Here is a 22,677-nt window from a genome sequence, read left to right on the forward strand (position 1 = left end):
CAGGATCTCAGTCTGGGAGAGAAACATACTTTTATTTTGAAGGGATATTGGGTGGCTGAGAGAGGATGTTTACAGATTTGTGAAGGTTTGATTGGTTGAGATTTTAATGTACAGCCGCGAGTGCAGGATGATGATGTCACTGTTGGACAGGAAGTGGAGGTCATGTGACGGTAACGTGCAGCCTCTGACTCCAGGTGCTTTCTGAGTGTGTTGAGTGTGTTTTCATTTACCGGTTGGTTGGTTGATAATCTGATAATGTTGACGAGGAGCCGGTGTATTGATCCCCAGTGAACACAGGTCAAACTCCCCATGCGCTCACTGTATTTAGTTTAAATCAATAATCATGAATCAATACTCGGTCTCCTCTAAAAGGTGTTTGTGTTGCGTTCAGGTGCGGTGCCGATCATCCGCTGCCCTCGAGGAAACGCAGCAGAGATGGTCGCTGTGGTGAGTTCACATTAACTCTTATCCTCATATCTTCCTGTGTGTTTTTACAAAATAAAGTTACAACCAAGAAAAACTAAACAGGTTGAAAAAAGGGGAACTTGAATTTCACAGAAAGGAAAAAATGCAGCAGCCGTGTGGATTAAAGGATGAAGAATGAATGAATGTCAGATAAAATGTGTTAAGTCAAAGATTATTTTATCATCTGGAAGTGATCTTAAGTTTTCTTGAAGCCACTAACGGTTAAACACTATACAAACAGAGTAAAATCAAGATAAACTAATAAAATTATACAAAAGTAAATCTATTCAAATGAGTAAAATTTAATGGAGTTAATACAATTTAAAACTGGATATAATAAACTTTGTGGTGCACAGTAAACGTGGCTTGAAGAAGACCGAGATTGGAGTTATGATGCTTTCACAGCCACGTAGCCTTACTCTGTGTGTGTGTGTGTGTGTGTGTGTGTGTGTGTGTGTGTGTGTGTGTGTGCGTTGCAGAAGCTGGATAAGAAGCTGCGTGAGAACCTGCGAGACGCCAGGAACAGCCTGTTCACCGGAGACAACATGACCGCCGGGCAGTTCAGGTAAACAGGAAGCTGAGGAGGTCCTGTGGGACTACACCTCCCATCATGCATTGCTCTCCTGTTCTCCATCTCGTGCAGCTCGGCCCTGTGATGAGCTTTTTTTCTTTCTTTTTTTTTTTTTTCCCTCTCCTCCCCCTGCAGTTTCCAGAGGCCCCTGTTTGTCCTGGCGGATCGTAACCTGGACTTGGCCACACCCCTTCACCACACCTGGACCTATCAGGCGCTGATCCATGACGTCCTGGTGAGCTGTCAATCATCTGTCAGTCTGACCCGCTAGTTAGGAGAGGAGAGGAAAAAACAAAAGCTGCGAGTAGAGCTGGATCAGTTTATCGATTTTTGATTACTGGTTTTATTTGTCGAGTGAAGATACCAGACATGTGGTTCACTCACCTGGCAGCTCACCTGGTGGAGGGTCAGGGTACCTGGTGGGGGGTCAGGGTACCTGGTGGGGGGTCAGGGTACCTGGTGGAGGGCGTGTCTTCTGACCGCAGCGTCCCAGGTTCAGATCTGACCCCCCGGCTGTTTGCTGCATGTCGTCCTCTCTCTCTCCCCTGCCTCTCCTGTTTCTCTCTCTCTCTCCTGTCACTATCAACCTGTCACACCTGCTGCGTTTGACTCTCAGACTTTTCAGTTTTACACGTGTGAACCTTCCTCAGGACTAGGGTTGCAAAATTCTCAAAGTTGGAAGCTTTCCTTGGGAATTATTGTGAATATATGGAAATGAATGGGAATTAGCTTCAATCAACTGGAAATTTGCAAAATTGCAGGTCAGCCTGTAACAGGGAACTTTAATGTAGTTGAAAAAGCAAACATCTTGCAGCATCGCCTTGGTTAAAACAACCAGATTTCATTCATTCATTTCATTCATTCATTGTTATTTATTCCGTTCATGAAAATGCACAGTAATGAAATTAGTACAAAAAAAAATTCACATCACATATTTCAGATTGATGCTTTTCATGATTAGAAAGGAGCAGAGAGAAAAATATAAATCTTATTTTTGTCTGCCCCTTACTTGAACACAAGAAATCCTAGATGGGCCGTCATCTCCAGTTACCCACCCTTTGCTCATCATAGATTGCACCCTTGATTACAACAACTTAAAGCAAAATAACCCATTAAGTGAAAATGTACAATCTCAAAACAAATAAAGATGGACATCCAATTAAATTTCAGAAGCATATTTCCTAATTTGTCTGTCTTTATACATTTTTTTAAACTGCACAATATCTGTACAACCCTTTAAGTCATTCTGTTGAGAGTTCCAAAGTTTTACACCGGCAACAGAAACACACATTTGTTTTAAAGTGGTCCGAGTAGCTTGATGCTTAAAATCAAATCTCCTTCTGTGATTTTCATCTTCTGAGGTAAACACAAAAAGATTTTGCATGTTCTCTGGCAATACTCTATTTTTGGCTTTAAACATAACTAATAATGTCTGCAGTTCTGTTATCTCGTTAAGTTTCAATAACCCTGACTTAGCAAATAATCTATTGGTATGTTCTCTAAATTCAGCTTTGTGAATTGTTCTAACAGCTCTTTTCTGTACTAAAATGCAAGATTTAATGCAAATTCAGTTGAATTTCTCCTCCATCACATGCACAGATCATTCTGGAATCCTGCTCACCAAGGAAATACAGAAAAATGCAGAAACCAGAGACTAGGGAGGCAAAATTATTGTTTGTTTTTTTTTCTTTTTTAAATATGTATTAATTTTCATGCATGTCTGCTTATGACAAAATAATATTTATATTTATGTTTACATATGATACCATTTGTATAAATTATTCCAAATTCCTGTTAGTTCCCATTAATTCTTATATATTCCCATTAATTCCCGTGGAAAGTTTCCAAATTGGAATATATCCATAATTCCTCAGCTGAACTGACAATTTACCGGACATTTTCTTCCCCTTTTCAACCTGCATGGAGCTGAGCCGGGCCTGGATCCGCTGGTTTTCTAGTGGCAGAACAGTTTTTAGCTGTCTGAGGCGTTCAGAGCGCTGACAGGAAGCTGGACGGGCCGTCGCCGGCGCTGAGAGAGAAACACGAGCCGCCGAGGAGGAGAGCAAAGGCTTTTACAGCGAGAACAGCTTCATGAGTTCAGAACAAACTGCAGACCTAATATCTTCTCTGTGTTCATTCTTCATGTGCAGTCGCTCGGCTTCAAACAGCTGCTAACGCTGAAATTTTTTATTTTATTTATTTTATTTATCCTTTGTTTTACCAGGAAGGTCCCACTGAGACACAGTGTCTCTTCTTCCAGGGAGTCCTCTCATCGGAACGGCTTCCCTGGACAGTTTACTAACTACAGCCGGGGGGAGGGGGGATGATATTCCAAGAAAATTAATCTCAATTTCCAAGAATAGATTCAGAAATTTTCAAGAAAAAAAAAACTCGGATATTCTCTGAGATTAATGTGGTAAATCTTTGAGGAAGATAAAACTGAAAAATTTTGAGATTATAACGTCATAAATTTGCGCCGAAAAAAAAAAATGCAGAAATTCTGATCTTAAAGTTGTAAATTTCCGATAATCAGTCTGACAAATTTAATAGGAAAAAAAATTCTGAGATTGTAAAGTCACAAATGTTTGAGGAAAAAAAAACAGTGAAAACTTTGTTCTCCTCCTGTGGGATTCAGTCAGAAGGAAATCCTGCTGGTTTGAGCATCCGGGCTCTGAAGAGACGTCGCTGTGACTTTGGGCCGATTCAGAAGAAAACAATCGTGTCATAGTAAATTAAAAAAAAAAAAAAAAAAAAAAAAATATTATAAAAAAAAAAATCAATTGAAGAAGGGTAGAAAAAAATGTGGTTTGCTGCCCGCCGCTCTCCTCTCCTCCTCGCCACCCGGGATCGGCTCCCGGCGCGGCTCCGTCCCCGCCGCCGGCCGCCAAAACGCTGACGCCACGCCGAGGATCCTGCTATCACGTCAAAAACACACGGCTCAAGACTCTCTGGGGGAGAGAAGCAAAACCACTTGTCTGCGCTTCGGTTTCATTATTTCATTATTTTTTAAATCATGTATTTATTTATTTTTTCCATCCAAACCTTGAAAGTGTTTGGTTTAGGGATTCGAGGAAAAATAAAACCACGTCTTCCCACTTGCTCTGTTTTCCTCTCACAGGCATTTCAACACAAGAAATCTGCACCACTCAGCTGACCTTTTAAACATATTATTTTAATAACTACAAATGTAGTTTTCCTTATCTCCTATATTCTTATGTCTTATTTATGTATTTATTTGTGTGTTTTTTTCTGGCTAAATTTCTGTTGTTTTTTTGACAAGGGAGTAATTTTCTTGTAATTTATTTGCGTATTTATTTATTTTTACTAATATTTCTGGTAATTGTTTTTTGATTTTTTTCTCCCTGCATTTTATTGACAGAAATCCAGTCAGTCAGTGTGTCAGGTCTCAAAGGGTTAAATTGTTTTGATGTCGGACATTAACTTAAATTAAAAAACTAAACCAAACTGCTCTTCCTCTGTTGGCTGGAGGCCCTGAGGTGTCACACCTGAGTCTAGATGCTGAGGCTCACCTAGCTGCTGTCGTTTAAATGAAGACGGAGACGTCAGCTGATTTGTCCTCCCAGCACCCGTTTGCTGTTTGCCTGGACAGCTGACTGCTTCAAATAGTTTTTTTTTCTTTTTTTTGTCTTTAATGGATGCAGGTCTTTCCACAAAATGAAACTGACTGGCACACCACAGCGCCACCAACAGGCCAAACCGCCCTCGAGCGTCCAGCAGCGAAGACTCACACACCGAGCGTCACACACTCAGCGACACGGTCACTGAGATATGTTAAATGACTTGGTGTGTGTGTGTGTGTGTGTGTGTGTGTGTGTGTGTGTGTGTGTACACCAGGACTTCCACCTGAACAGGGTGATGATGGAGGAGGGGCAGGGGGCGGAGCCATCTCCTGCTGGGGCCAGACCAAAGAAAAAGAGCAGGAAGACCTACGACCTCACCGCCGCCGACAAGTTCTGGCAGAAACACAAGGGCAGGTGAGTGCCGGAGGGGGAGGGGCCAACGATGAGGGGGAGGGGCAAGATGATGAAGGGAAGGAGCTAAAGGAAGAAGGGAAGGGGCAAGATGAGGAGGAGTGGCCAAATGGTAAAGGGAGGGGCTAAAGGACGGGGGTGGGGGCATGATGAGCGGGAGGGGCTACAATATGCTCGGGAACGATGAGGGGGAGTGGCTAAAGGATGAGGGGGAGGGGCTAAAGGAGCAGCATGAGCCAGTGGAGAGGTTAGCGCAGACTTGAGGAGCTTCATGACTACAGTTCAGTTTTAGTTTTATTCCCAGTATCGAGCGCTGTGATTGGCTGCGGCCTCTCGCCGGGCTCTTGGTGCGTTTATGCGCTGATGGGAAAATCCGACATCCAGGACGTCCATGTTTACGGCTGCACAGCGCTGCGTTCACTTCCCCTTTGTCAGAAAATCAAACCCAGAAGACATAATAGACATGATAACAATATAACACAACATTTAGATAAAATCAAATATAAATAAACAAAATGCATTAAAAACAAATTAGACTTGGTAAGAATAAAATAAGTAAGTTTTTCTAAGGATCTACAAGCAGACATTTCTTTTAGCTTTAACATAAAAATTGAAGGTCCATAGTTAATTGTGTTGAAAAAATAAAATCTTTCTGCTTTTTTTCCACCACATTGAGAATTGTTCAGTTTAATCACTGCATCATAATTCAGACATTTCCACTTCAAATCGCGTTCACGTGACATTTTTAAGCAGGAAATACTCGGTAGGCTTGTTTGACCAGGAAGAGAGGCTGACGAGACGCTGCGTTGTGATTGGCTGTGTGTTGCAGTCCGTTCCCGGAGGTGGCGGAGTCGGTGCAGGAGGAGCTCGACACCTACAGAGCGCAGGAGGACGAGGTCAAACGCCTCAAGAGCATCATGGTGAGACACACACACACACACATTCACAGCACGTGTCTCAGCGCGTCCATCTTGACTTCAGTTGACACGCTTTTTTTTTTTTTTTTTTTTTTTTTACGTTTCATATCAGTTTGTGTAAAATCTGTTTCAGTGAAGCTCACAGGACAGGATGGTACGACATCGTTTTGGGGTGTTTTGAACTCGAGATTAAAGTGGTAAATTTACAAGAGAAAACCCGGGATAATCTCTGAGATTAAAGTGGTAACCCCCTGCCACAAGGCACAGGTTAGATTGAGGATTGTCAACACTGAAAAAACTCAAAATCTTACCAAGATTATTTGTCTTATTTCAAGTCAAAAATGTCTTATTTCTAGTCAAAATATCTCATTACACTTAAAATAAGACATGATCACCTCAGAAGTAACTTGTTTTTAGACAATTGTCTCTCGTTTCAAGTGAAAATTTGTTTGTTTCATTGGCAGAATTTGTTTCTTGTTTCTAGCTAATTTTCACTTATTTCAAGTGAATTTTCAGTTTTTCCACTGGCAAATTTTGCTAATGAAACAAGCAAATTTTCACTTGTTTCAAGTGAATTTTCACTTGAAACAAGTGAAAATTGTCTAAAAACAAGTTACTTCTGAGGTGATCATGTCTTATTTTAAGTGTAATGAGATATTTTGACTAGAAATAAGACATTTTGACTTGAAATAAGACAAATAATCTTGGTAAGATTTTGGTTGTTGCAGTGAAGAGGCTCTGAAATCATTTAGTGGTTTAACACAACACACAGACACAGTGTAGATATACTGGTTTTAAAACTTCTCTCTGTCTGCCTGTCTGTCTGTCTGCCTGTCTGTCTGTCTGTCTGTCCAGGGTTTGGAGGGCGAGGATGAAGGTGCCATCAGCATGCTGTCAGACAACACGGCCAAACTCACCTCAGCTGTCAGGTACTGGGAGAAGCGGCTCTGTGTCTCCAGTTATTGACAGTCGAGGCCTTGAAGGGTCTTGAAAAGTGTTTGGGGGAATTATCTCCCAGAGCTGCCCCCCCCCCCCTTTAATAAAGTCAAATCCTCCGTCAGAAACCCACAAGTCGACCTGAGATGCACAAGGCCCCTCTGAGATTAAAGTGTTAGCCACCGCCTTAAAGCACAAATCTGCTTAACAAATGTAAAAAACTGCTGCAACACATAGCTGAACATGGGAATGGCTTCATACACTCCCATCATAATGTTCTAACCCTCATACACTCAAAATCAATTAAAAAATTAATAGGCGCCTGATAAAAACACAACATTTATTCCAGGTTTATGACCAGCCCCCAAATGGGTCTAAGAAAGGGCCGGGACAGTAAGGGGTTACAGTAAGATTCATTTTAAACAGTAAATCACTATTCTAGTACTCAGATGATAATTTTCCATGAAAGGTTGTGTAACTTGTGTTACCCCCAACGCTGTTGCTCTTGAATATTGTTTAAAATAGCCCTTTCAGCTGAGGGGTCTTAAGAATGCTGCGGTCTCTCGGTTTGCTGTTGTTCCAGAGACGAAGCCGCTCCGTCAGAAGAAGAGACGAAACCTAAATGATCCAAGAGAGGAAATTGTAACAGCAGCAAACAGAAATACGATCCAGCAAAACAAAACTGGAATCTAAATAAGAGCTGAGCGGCGAGGGGCTGTGTAAACACACGGCGGTGTCAGTACCAGACCATGTCAGAGTGGAATTAAATGTCACAAGTTACTGAGAAATAAATGAAAGCCTGCATGATGTGCTGACAGATTAACAGAAAATATAACATCCATGCTTATAATCTGATAGGTATACGGCTGTTTTCATACGCGGTTATTTGAGTTGTGAATTTGTTTTTATGTTTCACTCCGGCTGGCACCGGAAAGCTCGTCGAAAAAGTGTTAAATCCACTGGATGAGGCTGGCAGACGCACTGATGATAGTAACTTTGACTCTGAATGTGACATGATGTTTTTATTTCCACCCAAGGAGCTTTTCTTCTCACCTCCAGCTGTCACGAGGCTCTCCAAAAAAGCTTCTAACACATTTCCATGAAGTTTGGCGGGTAGATCGGCTGCGGGCCAAGGAACAATTAATGTGATTTCCACCGTTAGACTTAAATTTTATAGCCTTAACTGTGAAAATATGAGAGAGTCATTATTCCAGGGCCTAAGGGGAGGTCTGCAGTGTCGAGAAAATAAAATTACCTTGAAGTCTCAGAGCTCGGCGTGACGTGCGGGCTGGGGTCGCGTTGAGCGCCGGTGGAGCTGGCAGCCGGCGGCGAAGTCGACGCCCGGTGTGTTCGGTTGAAGCCGGGGACTCAGACCGCTGCCGTGGAGGCCGAGAGGCTGCAGGGTTTCATTCCAACTAGTGTTGCAAAGGGGTGGAAAGTTTCCGGTAAATTTCCCGGAAAGTTTTCGAAGATTCCCATGGGAATTTTTCGCTCTGGAATATTGGAAATTTTCAGAAGATTTTTGCTGTCACCTTTTTTTCAATTTTTCCGAAAATTCCTGGGAAAATTCGGCCCGGGAATTTTGGTTTTTTTTTCTTGTCATCAATTTGAATGAGGTTTTTAAGAAGTTTCCATGGAAATTTAAGATTGGGAATTTTGGAAGTTTTTGTTTTTGTTTTTCTAACTTAAAGTAACTTCTAACTTAAGTTCCAAAATATCACCATTTTGGAAATGGAAACCGGCACACCTTAACAATAGTACTGCACACAGTCCTATGCCTGAATTAGCACAGTTTGACTCAGCTAGGGAAAATTCCCGAAAATTCCCTGGAAATTCATGATAATGTAACATGTTTGCATGCATATCTGCTTATAACAAACCAAAATGTTTATTATGTATACATGTATATGACCGGGTGAATGCAGTGAATATAAATTCCCGTTAATTCCCGTTAATTTCCAAAAATTCCCATGGAAATTTTCCAACTTTGAAAATTCCGGGAATTTTGCAACACTAATTCCAACCAAAAACTCCAGCAGGCGACTTCACTGGTCAGCCCCTCCCCTCGGCCTGCAGGTGACCAGTGACTCACCTGCAGCCTCTCGGCCTCCACGGCAGCAGTTTGACTCCCCTGAGTTAAAGGGACGGTCAACGCGTTAAAAACAGCGGTTTCTTCTTTCTTCATGCTAGCTGATGTTTTCCCAGCTCACAACATGGTAGCTAATGTTTTTCCTATAATCCTGTTAGCTCAGGTTTTCCTTTAACTAACAACTTGTTAGCTAATGTTTTTTTTCAACAGTGAACATCTTACCTAATGTTTTCCAAGCCAACAACATGTTAGTTAATGTTTTTGTGGCTATGATCATGTTAGCTCAGGTTTTCCAATAGCAAACAACATATTTGTGATTTTTATGAGGGATAAAACTCAAAATAAAATTGATAATCGACGGAAAAAGAATGACTCAAGTCCTTATTAAAACATTTTATGACTTAGGAATGCATTCGACAAATCAACGACACTTTAGTCATTCTTTTTCCATCAATTATCAATTTTATTTTGAGTTTCATCCCTCATAAAAATTATGTTTTGAGCAAAACATTTCTGATATATAATGGATGTTATATATGGGTTCAAGGCATTTGGTCACACTGTGTAAATAAGATTGATCACTGGACCGGGCCGTTGACAGACCTTGTTAGATTGGATTTAACTGACAGGCTGGCTTCCTGTTTTCTTTGATTTGCCGTCTGACAACTGACTGACTAGTTAGGGAGCTACTACTTTTACCTTGTGAGGGCAGAGCTTGGACAGCTTGTCAGCAGTGAGGGCACATTTTTCCTCGCTAACTATATGCCAGCTAATGTTTTCCTCGGCAACAGTGTTGTAGAGCTCACCTGCTAAAATCTGCAGTTGTCACGACGCTCTGCACAAAGTGACGACAGTAGGAAACCTGTTATTGATAAGTTGTAGTTTCCTGCCCCTAGAGGGCGCTGCAGGCGGCAGCAGACTGAAGGCTGTGGGTTCCTAACGTTCCTCATGTCGTGTCCTGCAGCTCCCTGCCCGAGCTGCTGGAGAAGAAGAGGCTGATCGACCTTCACACCAACGTGGCGACGGCAGTCCTGGACCACATCAAGGTACACGCAACACACCTGCACACGGCTGCACACGGCTGCACACGCCTGCACACACCTGCACACGCCTGCACACACCTGCACACAGCTGCACACACCTGCACACGCCTGCACACACCTGCTCACGACCGACCGCGAGTTTTATCAGCCTAACACACGCCTCAGTGTGAACACGGGCCATTCACAGCCGTGCTGCAGTGATATTCATCGTCTGTTTTTTTTTTTTTTGTTTCTTTTTTTATTTTAATCAGAGCTGGTTTTATTCCTGCTTTTGTCGGAAGCGTTAAAAGTCCCAGTGACTTTTGAAAATGCTGTTGGAGCAGCTCGTTGATATCAGCATCGATACTGAAGCTGCTCTCTGCGGCTCAGGATGACGCCAGATGATCTGTGAATAGGGCCGAGGTTCCAAAATAGCAAACTGTGAAAAAAGCCAGTTCCACTATCAGCCAAAACATTTTTTTTAATTACTGAATTGATTTTTTTTTCCGCAGATTTATGAAGAATAACTTGACACACACAGAGCTGAGCTGCATTTCTGCAACAACTTGACAGCCTCATGAAACTTAACAACCACTAACTAGAGGACAATCCAAAAAAACATAAAGCGCAGTAATTTGTAATATCAAATCACAGTACTTTGTAGAATCGCAGTACTGACTTTGTGTTTGCTCCCTCAGAGCCGTAAACTGGATGTTTACTTCGAGTACGAAGAGAAGCTGATGAGCAAATCCACCTTAGACAAATCACTGCTGGATATCATCAGTGACCCCGACGGTACGACACACACACACACACACACGTTAACAGTTATCAATAGGCATTCCTGGAAGCATTGCAGAGGAAGTAAACAACCAGGAGAAGTGAGCAGCATCTCAGAGAAGCGAGTCCTGAGCTCACAGAGCGATGAGACCCGACAGGGGCCGAGGCTCCCAGAGGATTTATCCTTTTAAACTGTCGTGCAGTCTCATACACAAACACACTGTGTGCTCCTCTGAGGACATGTGGCCTTCATAAGCTCATGAAAGCATTATGCACTCACACACACACACACACACACACACATCTGGATCAAACACAGAGCGATTGTTTGTATGTTTGTCTGTTTGGTTTCCCAGCTGGAACTCCTGAAGACAAAATGCGACTGTTCCTCATCTACTACATCACCGCACAGCAAGCACCCTCTGAGGTACGTGTGTGCGTGTGTGTGTGTGTGTGTGTGTGTGTGTCCAGTGAGTGCTGACAGGTTTATTGTGTGTTTATAGCAACACAGGGATTCAAACATGCTGCCTTTCGGTTGTAAATACCACAACATCATGACTTGACATGAGAATTAATATACCACGTACAGTGATGTGTGTGTGTGTGTGTGTGTGTGTGTGTGTGTGTGTGTGTGTCTTGAGGGAAAGGACAAGGTCCAGCACATGAAATGAAGCAGGGAAAGTTGGATGGAAGACTAATTAAAAAAAGAAAGACACTCATTGTACAATGTTCCTCATCCAGCAAATTGGACTTGAGACCATTATTTAACCCTCTCCTGCTTGAAATATTTTCTTTATGTTATTTTTTAAATATTATTCATTTATTTATTTAGTTATTCATTATCATTATTATCATTATCATTAATTGCTTTGTTTTGGTTTTTGTTTTCTTTTTGTTTTTTGAACGAAAAAATAATTTCACCCTATTTTTTGAGAGATTGGGGTCCTCTGGTAATTTAGCAATTATAAAATTCATCACCCTCATACAGTTTTTTTTTTTTTAGAATAATTATTTATGCAGCACCCTTCATACTGGAGGTGTAGCTCAAAGTGCTTTACACTGCAGTGAGAAAACGAGTGCAAAACAGACGCAAGAGTGTAAAAGAGTGACTTTACACCCAGTAAAGGTTGGGTGTCGCTCACACACAGCTTGCTAGGCGGCCCGGCTGTTGCTTTGAGGTACAGGACAGACGATGCCACTTATTTCTTTGGGAAAAATGCTGAATGAGGAGTTGCTGTTATTAATATTTTATATCTGTCTGCTGCTGCAGCTCCTCGTCTGATTTACTCTCACTTCCAGAAACACGAACGTCTCCGACTTCCAGCTCTCCATTCCAAACAAGTCGCCGAGTGAAATACGCCGCTCACAGTCTGCTGTGATTGGCCTGTTCTCTCTGCCGCAGAGACATTGTCGGCCTCCCGACCCGCCAGTCAGCACTGAAAGCCTCATATTAATTCTTCCAAATTTCCAAATTTCCAAACTAGTGACGTTGTTTCCGAAAATTCCTCTGGCAGTGCAGAGAATCTCATCCAAAAAAGGACGAGTTTTGTGTTTATTTGCTCACCTGAAGTTGTCTGAAAAATTCTCCTCTCAAGCCTCGCAGGGAGTGAAGCTTCCAGATACTGTGGCCGTTTCTGTTCGGATGGAGCTGGCCGTCGACTGCGACAAACTGCAGCAAAAAGGAGACGAAAGCATAAATTTCCAGTTCTCAAACTCCTCGTGCAGAGTCACCAGCTCTGCAGTCGCCTGTTCACTACATCCTGAACCAGGAGGGTCAAGCTCAGTCACTACAGGGGCCAAATTAAAAAATCACAAACAACTTGAGGGCCAAACAGAGACGATGTATTAGTTGAACACTTTCGACCCAAAGCGGTCACTGTTTTGATCAAATTATGTCTTGTGCAAAAATAACGATTCATACATAAATACAAACTTTGCGTGAATCTTTTATCCACAAAAATGTCTTTATGTAAAACAAAACAAGGTCATCAAAAACCAAACTTACAGTTTCATCACATCGAGTCAAAGAGAACCAAATAACTGACGTTTCGCTGAAGAGAAAACCACAGTCACACATGCACATCACTGGCACGCAAACAAATACAAATAAAACGTATATTTTCATGTTAAATCAGTAATATGGTGTTTCAAAAGACAAACATCCAAGTATCGGCAGGTTGACTCCTCCCTCTTGTCTTGAAAACACCTGTTTTCCACTTTGGTTGTGATGTTGCTCTTGGGAGGCTTGCTAACAAGCTAGTTGGCTAATATCTGTCTTGATGGAAGCGATGTGGGCTGCTGAGGAGCTCGCCAGGAGGAGGCCGGGGTGCAGAGGTGTTTCATGATGTTGTTAGCGCAGGACGTTGCAGTGCATGTTGGGGTTTGTAGTATCCGTGTTATGGCCGATTTGAAAGCAAAAACAATCTTTCATTTGAGTTCGACACGTGTCTTAAACCAAAAGACCAAAAAAACATCCATTAAAAAAGCCATTTCTGCAGAATGGCCCATGTTAGCGCCTGTGTGTGACTGGGTGGCGTTCACTGAACTGAAGACCCGCCTCCATCTTGCTCATTGGCCAGGAATACTGCCCTCTCATTGGCTACAGTATTCCCTCCAAACCGAGCATATTCTCAGTGTTAGCCTAACATTTTTAAAGGGCGAAAAAGAAATGTAGTGTGTATTTAACTCTGCTGGCTCACAGTTCATGTTGCAGTCCCAGAATTCAGCAAAAGGATTCAGCAGGAGCTTCTGCTTTTTGTCAGTGTTGAAAAGACCTCGCAAAAATGACTGGCGCAGTAATAACTAATCATCCCTAGTCTCTACAGACAGACACATGGCTACCACAACGTCCAGAAGCTGCTGCCTGTTTTGTCATTTCCCCACATCCGCATCATCTTTGCAGTCAAGTCCTAGCAGTTCCCAGGAGAACATCTAGGTTACTTGAAGAACCTAGCAACTCCTCCAAAAACTCAGAGGTTCCTCAGAGCTCTTAAAGGTGCCTGCAGGAACTTTTATTATTCATCAGTATGGAAATTGGTTCCTCAAAGAACCCATTTAATTTTAAGGTTCCATGTGTAGGACACTGTATTTGGATATCCAATGAGGAATTTCTTAAATGTATCTGACGGAAAGTAACCTTAAAAGCCACTTGTGGAAGCCTGTCCAAGGCTGGCTAGCTGCATGCAGCTGCTGATGTATTGTTTATGTCCAACCGTGTCTTGTTTGGCTGGTTTTATCAGTGTTTTATCAGCATCCATTCCATCTTGGTTTGAAGTGTTGATAATAAATTAGCTATGCACAGCTAGCATTACAATCTCCAATCTCCTGCCTTTGTTTGGTTTCCAAGGTGAAGGCATTTTGTTGAACATGGTGTCAAGACAGCTTCCGGTTTTGTCTCGTACTGAAATTTGAATGGCCTGCAGTTCAGACTGAAGAGAAACTAAATCATTACTAATAACCCTCACAGGTAAAGTCTGACTTCTCCAACAAGAACCTGCTCTGTGCCAGCATCCAAACCTGTTCCATGTCATGCAGTGTGGTTTCATGTCAAACCAGCAGTGCAAATATTTCACCAGCCTGCTTTGGTACGACTCCAAAAGCATCAAAAAAAAAAAAAACTCACCAAAATCTGTGCTTCCAAACTCCTGCGCTGATCTTTGTTTTTCTGGACCAGCTCATTGCTGGCCCTGTCATTATTTTTTGATCCGTGGCAAATCAGACTCATGTCATCATGAATCAGCGGTGCACTTAGACTCACTAAACCACTGCTGCACCGGCCTAACCAAAACCAGCATCTGCTGGCTCTGGCATCTCATTTGTTCTCTTGAACTGCAATAATCAAAGAGCGATGATTCAAGCTGTCACTGCTGGACCCACAGGACAAGTTTGCTTCTCTAAACTGAGACACATAAAACTTACTGCCACTCTCATCATCTGCTGGCCGTACACAGACCAGCCCACGGCCTGTAAACAGCCAGGACCTGACCGAAGTGCCAAGTTGCTTTTGGGAAGCTTGCTTCGTTTGAGTGTCCTGAACTCAAGTTCAGCATAAATGTCATAGACACTGAAAGAGGTCCATGTACATTCAAAAGCAATTCCTGCCTAGTCGTATGTTAACAGAGATACAACAGACAAATTTCAGGCGGGGGGACTGTTTTCCAGACAGAGTGCATGCTGGGTGGCTTGTGTCTGTGATGATGCTTCAGGCTTTCTTCCTTCTGCAGGTGGTGTAGATATCCTGAAGCTGTGGCAGTGCTGAGCATCTGGTCTCTCATATAATTTTTATCCTTTTTGTTTGCTTCTGATCTTATTTGGTGAAGAGTTGTCAAACCGCGCATGGATGCCCCTGGTCATAACATTCTGTTATAACTCTGTAAATGTAAATCAAGGTGCTTGTGGAAAGTCTGACTCTCTTGAGAAAGACCTGGCTAGACACGGTGGAAGTCACATGACTCCTTGCTGTCCATTCACTAAACTGTCCAGTTTCACTAGAAGAGCTGGGGCCAGCTCTAAGGGTGAATTTTGCTGCAACAGATGTGAAAATATTTGCTTTCACTAGCATTGCTCATTAGCTAATTTTACATGAGCTGATGTTAGGTTTAACACTAGCATCATCATCATTGTGTTATATAAAATTGTACTTACACATATACATATTTTCTGCAGAATAGGAAACAGTAGTTTCTAGCAGCAGTGCAGTTATTTTCACAGATACTGGAGCTAAAGTCACCATTACAGCTGACCCCCCAGCTTTCCCAGCAAAAGTGGCCTGTCTTGCCAACGAACAACCAGGCATCATGTGACTTCCTTCCCTTCACGTGCTGCTTTCTCCCCACTGGTAGATTTCATAAATGCCACCATGATCTACAGTCAGGTGTCCCGAATTTCTTCAGGAATCTTGGAACGTACAGTTTCTGCTCCTTATAAAGAAGAGCGTAGCTGGTATTAAAAGACCAGGAGTCTGAAAAATTAACACCCTGAAATTTTAAGAAACATATTCAACACAGATGTGCCAAATGTTGTTGGACGCCCTAAAATTAAAAAAAAAAAAAAATGTTCTCTTTAGTTTTGTCAACACGGAGAGAAAGGTTGTTCCAGGACAACAAATTGAACTTTGGCAAAGTCCCTCCGCCCATAATTTACCTTCAACACTTTAAAACCTGTTTATATGAGGTCAGTTTCTGTTGGATACTCTTTATGGTAAGATGCGGCGAACGCCACGCCTTTCCACATCTGACAGGTTTTCATCTGTACAGCACAGCAAAAGCACATTTCATTTCCTAGATCACCGGCTTTACTAGCAGCCAGGGGTTGACAGTTGCTGTAAGAGAAGTGCAAAAAAGGAATAAGAGCAGTGCACGGTGTTTTTATGGGACCAATGACTGTGTTATTAGATGGAGTAGAAGCTTTGGGCGGGCGGAGATTATTCAGACGGTGACGTGACATTTTGTGGTTTAATTTGTGGCAGTTTCTATCAGAACCTCGTTCCGCTGAAAAGGATTACTCGCAGGCATCTGGAATTTTTTGGAATTCACTGTTTACTTCCTGGAAACGAATATTGTCACTGAGTAAAAGGCTAATTTAAAACCACAGTTGCACAATGCTCCCTTTGATACTCTCAAGCCAAGGGGCCGAGAAAGGTTTTTCCTCTGGTTATTGAACGCACCTGTAATACCGTCACTTTCCAGGTCAAAGGTCATGCCATCTGCAAGGTCAGAAGTGACAGAGTTAACCAAAGAGGATAGATATTTGTTTGTAGATATTTGGTTTAACTTGGGTCCAGATGAGTGGTCGGTGGTGTCCTCTGCAAGCTGCTGCCCATAGCAGAGCTTAAATCTGTTGCTCAGACAAATAAGACTCATGGACTGGAAGAAAAGAACAAGTAGACCTGCAGCCCAGTTAAGTTTCAGCACCAAGCTGGCCGTGGTTTTTCAAAAATACTGACCAGTGTTGCGCGTTAATGATCTGCCTGGCTTTTTTTTGGTGTGTCTATTTGTCATTTTGTTAGTGCCGATCTGATGAGGACAGCAAATTCTCGTTTCTTTTGTGACTGAAATGAAAATGGTCTAAGTGTGAAAAGCCTGTGTGAAAAATTAGTTTTTTCCTGTTTCCCAAATTCTTCACCTTTCCCTTCCTCTGTCAGCAATCCAAAATCTGTCTGTTTCACTTTGAGAAAAAACAGTTTAAAATCCCTGCCTCAATTTTTTTTCACCTGCTGCAAAATTAAAATACAAAAGCAGCTCCATAGTTTTTGATCTAGAGTTGTAATTTGTTGCTGCAGTGTAGGGATTGTTCCTACAGTGATTTGTTTTCCAGTCTGTTATCGAGGCTCAGTCCACAATGCAGTGAACCAGGGATCCCATCAGATTTTTGTGTTGTAGCAGCCTTTATTTTACCAGCATATCTATATTGGCTGTCAGCAGCAAACACCTTTGGTTTTCCATTTTTGATTCTGGCTTCCTATACTTTTTCGTTGTTATGTTTGTGTCTGTTGCTTGGTTGCTGCTTCTTGAGTCACAGCATGTGACGCCAAAAAAGTGGAGATGAAATATCTGTCTTGTGTCAGAGATGCCTAAAAATCAGATTTGAGCTTCCTGTCTAACCGTAGCCTGGTTTCCTAAGACCAGAGAGCAGATCAGAAATAAGTCAGCTTCGATAATTCTTAGATGCCTGTAGGTTTCTACGTAACATTTAAAATGTCCAATAACCTCCACTCAGTTAAAGACCCCATGAAATGGACTCTTACTCTCTTGATTCGATGTATTTTCTGTTGAAACAGGGAGTTTGGACGGGATATGGTGCAGAGAAGGATCATTTGCAGGTGCAAACTCACTGGATCTCAGTTTCATCCACCTGTCCCTTTGAAGGGACAGGTGGATGAGAGAGGATGTTTACAGATTTGTTAGGTTTATTGGTTGAAATTTTAATATAGAGCCACTTGTGCAGGATGATCTTACTGTTTAAGATGCTCTCTTTTACAGGAAGTAGAGGTCATGTGAAGTCACTTCTTGGGGACTTTCAGGCAAAAGCCCAGCTTAGTTGCAGGAATACACTTGTTTACTGGCAGTGGGGTCTTACTGGGAATCTTAGGACTGGGATGATTTCTCATCAGTGTTGTTGGGTGTAGAGATGGGAGGTGGTTCTGGGAAGGCACTGCTTCCTGTTGAGATTTTCCAGAGAAGCCTTTGGATGAAGTCGAGCAAACATCTGTGATGAGAAGAACCCACAGATACTCCCAACGACGTGCCCACTTTCTGTTTTCTCCTCTGGCATCACAGCCGGGTTTCTGCACAGAAACTCGCCCGAGAAAGACACAAGGGACAGTTACATCACAAAGTGTGGGTTAGTAAATAGTGGAAATGTTTTCGACAGATTGTTTTTAGTCAGTTGCACTCATGTCCTGAAGGCACATCACACTGCCAACAGCCACATTCTGGACAGGCTTTACGAAATGCATCTTGGCTGTTGCTGACTTGTAATGTGATTATAAGTGAGTGATCGAACAAAGATGACCGAGCCGCAGTGCCAAGTTCCTTTTGGGGGAAAAAAAACCTCTCACATCCTTTATTAAATTACAAGCTGCGACTGATGCTGCAGGTTTACTGCAAAGTTGAGTTTTGTTGTGCAGCTGATTGACCAGCACGTTTACTGCACATGAAATCCCTTAAATTTCCATTTTTTTCCAACACTTGAACATAGCACATAGGACATCACAAACTCCAAATTGCTGTACTATTATCAAGATTTTTGATACAGTAAAGAGCAGAAAAGTTCAAAATCCTAAAGAGCCTTTTCATAGGCCTCAAATGTCTGCCAGGATCCCAAAGCCTTTGACAGCACTCAGTGATACGGCAGCCCAGGCGTCTGGCTGTATGGCTGTATTATTGTTCATTACAATTGATTTTTCACACTCAGTATCATGCAGTAAAATCAATCAGGCCCTGGGGCTGTTCAAGTGTTGGAAAAAAATGGAAATTTAAGGGATTTCGTGTGTAGTAAACCTGCTGGTCAATCAGCTGCGAATTTTAAAATCTTGAATCTCAGTGGGAGATGTCTGGCTTTCCAGTCATTGTGAAACCATTGGTATTGATTAACAACCTTATCAGTCCTCCATCTAGAATGATGTGCTGTTTCCACTTTTGTGCTGTGAGGCAATAAAAACATGATTTCTACCCCTTGAACAACCTCACTGACAGATGACTTCAGACGCGTTAAAATGCCAAACTCAAAAAAACCTAAAAAAAAAAAAAAAAAAAAAGCATGATGGGTTGTCTGCTGTCACTGGCATCAGCATCAGGACAGAGAGCTGAAGCTGGTCGTCATAAAACCCGAATATGATGGAAATTAGGCTTGATTCTGTCTTTTAAAGTGGTAATACCAGGAAGTTAGGACAAGTTCATCTTTTAAAATGTCAGATTGTGCTTAATTTGCACCAACTTACACCCATTTGACACTGGGTCTAATTGGTGTTTTTAAAGCTTGACTTCAGATTTTGTGTAATCACAGCCTCAACAGACTTTACACACACAAACTAGAGGAGATCATCATCATCCCAGCTCTAGTAGAAGGAGAGCAGAAGATGTTCTCCTACTTTGAGTTTTCTGACTTGGCAGAGGAAATCTAGTCTTTGCAGGGCTTTTTTTTTTTTTAGATAATGTGATCTGTGTTGGTGTTCCGTTTGAGGTTTTTGCTGTTATGAGAGTGCCAAGAAATTTGAATGAGTTTGCGGTGGATATAAACTCGCCAGAGATGAGCAGGGGTGTTTTTGTGGTGCGCTTTTTGCCTGAAATCAATGATTATTTCTTGGATTTTTGATGGGTTAAGTAGGAGGTTGTTGTCTGAACACCAGGTAACGGTTTGGTGTATTTGTTCACGGTACTGGGTTTCATTGTTGTTGGAAGGGAGGCCAATGATGGTGGTGTCATCTGCATATTTATAGATGTTAATAGAATTTTGATGGGTATTTGAGGTTGCTGATATTCAGGGAAAATAACCAAGTTGAAAGAGGGCAGCCCTGAGTGCACTCCTGTACCGGGGGACAGAGGGCGAGATGTGATATTGTTTATTTTTGACTCGGTTGCCTGTTCCAGGGCAAAGCTTAATTTTTGGAGAAATCTGGCCGTAACTGTGATTTTTTTTTTTTGCACTTAAGTGAAGTTTTTAAAGCAGTAGTACTGAGAAACTCGGCTGTACTTGGTCATTTTTAAACTTAAGCATTAGGAAACTTAGATCGATTTCTTATTTTTAAAGTTTTCGGACATTGGCCTATGTTGGTGTTTTTAAAACCTAGCATTGGAAAATAATTCTTATTTTGGTCTTTTTGGGAAATTGGGTTTAACTTGATGCTTTTGAAGCTTTAAACTATTAGTGCAGGGAAATGAGGCTGTATTTGGTCTTTTTAAACTGTAGCTAGTACTGGGAAACTGGGCTTCCCTCTGTTTTTAAAGCTTTGGTACTGGGACATTGGGCTTAAGTTTTTTAAAGCAGTAGTACTGAGAAATTGGACTCAAGTTGGTCATTTTAAACTTTCGCATTAGGAAACTGAGATTCACTTGGTCTTTTTGAAGCTTTCGTGTTGGAACACTAAGTTGATGTTAAAGCCTAAGCATTTGTAAATGATTTAATTTGGACTTTTTTCTAAACATTCAGGAAATATGGCCTTAGTCTATTTAAAGCTTTAGCATTTGGGCACTGGGCTGAAGTTGCTGTTAGTACTGGGAAATTAGTTTGCTCTGTTTGATCTTTTTAAACTCAAGTATTAGGAAACTGAGACAGATTTGTTATTTTTAAAGCTTTAGTATTCGGACATTGTGCTATGTTGGTGTTTTTAAAGCTTGGCAAATGATTCTTAATTTGTTCTTTTAAAGCCAAGGAGTTGGGAAATTGGTTTTAACATGTTCTTTTTCATGCTATAAAGCATTAGTGCTGGGAAATGAGACTATATTTGGTCTTTTTAAACTGTAGTTCTGGGAAACTGGGCTTCACTCATTGTTTTTAAAGCCTTAGTGTTGGACTGAAGACGCTCCGTCCTGTCCGTGTGATTGTTTTAACACGCCGTCTTTTTTAAAAACACAACCTTGTCAGTAAAATCTGTGGCTTTGTCCCACCGTCCTCCCGGCAGCTCTCACCTACTCTCCGTCCTCTGCCTCCCCTGCTGATGGATGGTGCGTTCAGGCTCTCGCCTCCGCCAGGAAATGAGCTACACTCTTCCCTTTTTCATCCCGCTTTCATCTGCATCCACCAGAGAGACGGCTCGCCTTGGGATTACCCCCACCTCTCTCCCTTTTCCTGTCATCTCTGGTCATCCTTCTTCCTGTTTGACCAGCGTTTGGCCTCTTGTCCCTGTGTTCTATCTTTCAGCCTCTTCTTCTTCAAGTGCTTCCTTTCATCTCTCTCACCCCTTCTCTCCTCCATCATCCTCTGTCCCAATATTCAGACCAAAGTCTCCAGGGTGCTGCTAGAGTTTCTGACTGATGTGGTGGAGGTTTCAACCCTGTGAAAACACAATGACACACACACACACACACACACTCTCTCTCTCTCTCTGTCTCTGTCTCTCACGTGGCTCAGCTGTTGCATAATTCCTCGGTGGGTCCCGCTCAGCCGCCAGTCAGGCTTATTGAAGAGGAACTCAGGCCGTCCGGTGTGTTGATAGCCTGCGGGCTGCACACACGACGTCACTCTCGCTTAGCAGCCGGTAGGAAATAGGAATTGAGAGGAATGTTTTCATGCTACCTTGCATAAACACCGACATTTCCTCCAGAAGTTTCTCTTGGCCCCAGAAACGACAGCCTCAGGACGACGTGATGCTGAAACTCGCCCTTCAAACCAGCGGGAATGAAATTCATCGTGGCAGCCAATCTCACACCGCTGAATTTGACATCTCATGTCATATAGAATAAGCACAGCAGCAGGATGAGGATTCAATTAATACGTCGCCAATATTTCAAGTGCAGAGTGGTCAGGAGGTCAGAGGTCGCAGCAGACTCATCTGTTCTTGTTCCTCGGCTCTTTGGCAGCACACTGCGAAAAAAATCTCCTAAAAAAATCAGTTTTCAGTCATCAAATCTTACATGTCTCAGCTTGAAGCGAGTTTATACCTATTCCTGATTTCTGATTTATGATGATACTGATTTATGACTGCGATTTAGGGGCTTTGTAGGGGTGAGGGGGGCAGATATTCCAAGGAAAGAACTCAAAAGACTAAAGATTTATGAGAAAAAAAGAAAATTCTGAGATTTTCAGAATTTTCTGTTTTTTTTTTTTATTTCTAAAATAGTGAGTTATTTCTTGTAAATATGAGTTTAATCACATAATTTCTTTCTTTCTTTCTTTCTTAATTTTTTTCTCATACATTTTTTTTCTCATAAATTTAGCACTTTAATCTCAGAGAATATCCAAATCTTTTTCTTGTAAATTTACAAATTTAATCTTGGAAATTCAGAGTTTTTTCCTCAGAATATCACCCGCCCTGCTCCAGCCCCCTATTTTTTGCTACACCATCAGAGGAATCTGATCCATAGGACTTGAGATTGAAAGTTTTTAGGTTTACCTTGCCGCCTGTTTGAGATACGAAGCGGCCCCGACGACCAGCAGGGCAGCAGAGGAACAAAAGGCAGAGTCATTGGGGATTTCATGGGAAATGTAGTTTTGTAAGTGCACTGACTCGACTCGGGCCTTTTGTTCCTCGAACTGTGTCTCTGCTTGCTTATGTATGAAGCTCGGGGCCTCAGTGTAATTTCCCTGGCGGTGTGTTGCTGCTGACCTTGGCCTGGCCCTTGCTTATTTGCTATAAGACGAGCTGCTGGGTGGTCTGCAGCTCTGCAGGGAGGCTTTCAGTCCAAAACGCTGCTCAGGTTTTGCAGTCATTTGTCAAAAACACATAATTCTGCTCTCAAAACCTGAG

At 42.1% G+C, this 22,677-nt stretch overlaps 1 protein-coding gene across 2 annotated transcripts in view; it reads left to right on the plus strand.

Annotated features, from left to right (window-relative positions):
* The window catches only part of scfd1 (sec1 family domain containing 1), a 45,918-nt gene that overhangs the window by 8,099 nt on the left and 15,142 nt on the right, over window positions 1-22,677 (plus strand). For both annotated transcript variants that reach the window (XM_030044097.1, XM_030044096.1), the window contains 9 exons: window positions 392-447; window positions 945-1,030; window positions 1,172-1,271; window positions 4,892-5,031; window positions 5,858-5,948; window positions 6,801-6,874; window positions 9,935-10,016; window positions 10,691-10,787; window positions 11,129-11,199. In XM_030044097.1, coding sequence (XP_029899957.1) covers window positions 392-447; window positions 945-1,030; window positions 1,172-1,271; window positions 4,892-5,031; window positions 5,858-5,948; window positions 6,801-6,874; window positions 9,935-10,016; window positions 10,691-10,787; window positions 11,129-11,199 — 797 coding nt within the window. The remainder of the gene's footprint in view (window positions 1-391; window positions 448-944; window positions 1,031-1,171; window positions 1,272-4,891; window positions 5,032-5,857; window positions 5,949-6,800; window positions 6,875-9,934; window positions 10,017-10,690; window positions 10,788-11,128; window positions 11,200-22,677) is intronic.

The sequence above is a fragment of the Myripristis murdjan genome, chromosome 22 (genome assembly GCF_902150065.1).
Source record: "Myripristis murdjan chromosome 22, fMyrMur1.1, whole genome shotgun sequence".
Taxonomy (NCBI): Eukaryota; Metazoa; Chordata; class Actinopteri; order Holocentriformes; family Holocentridae; genus Myripristis; species Myripristis murdjan.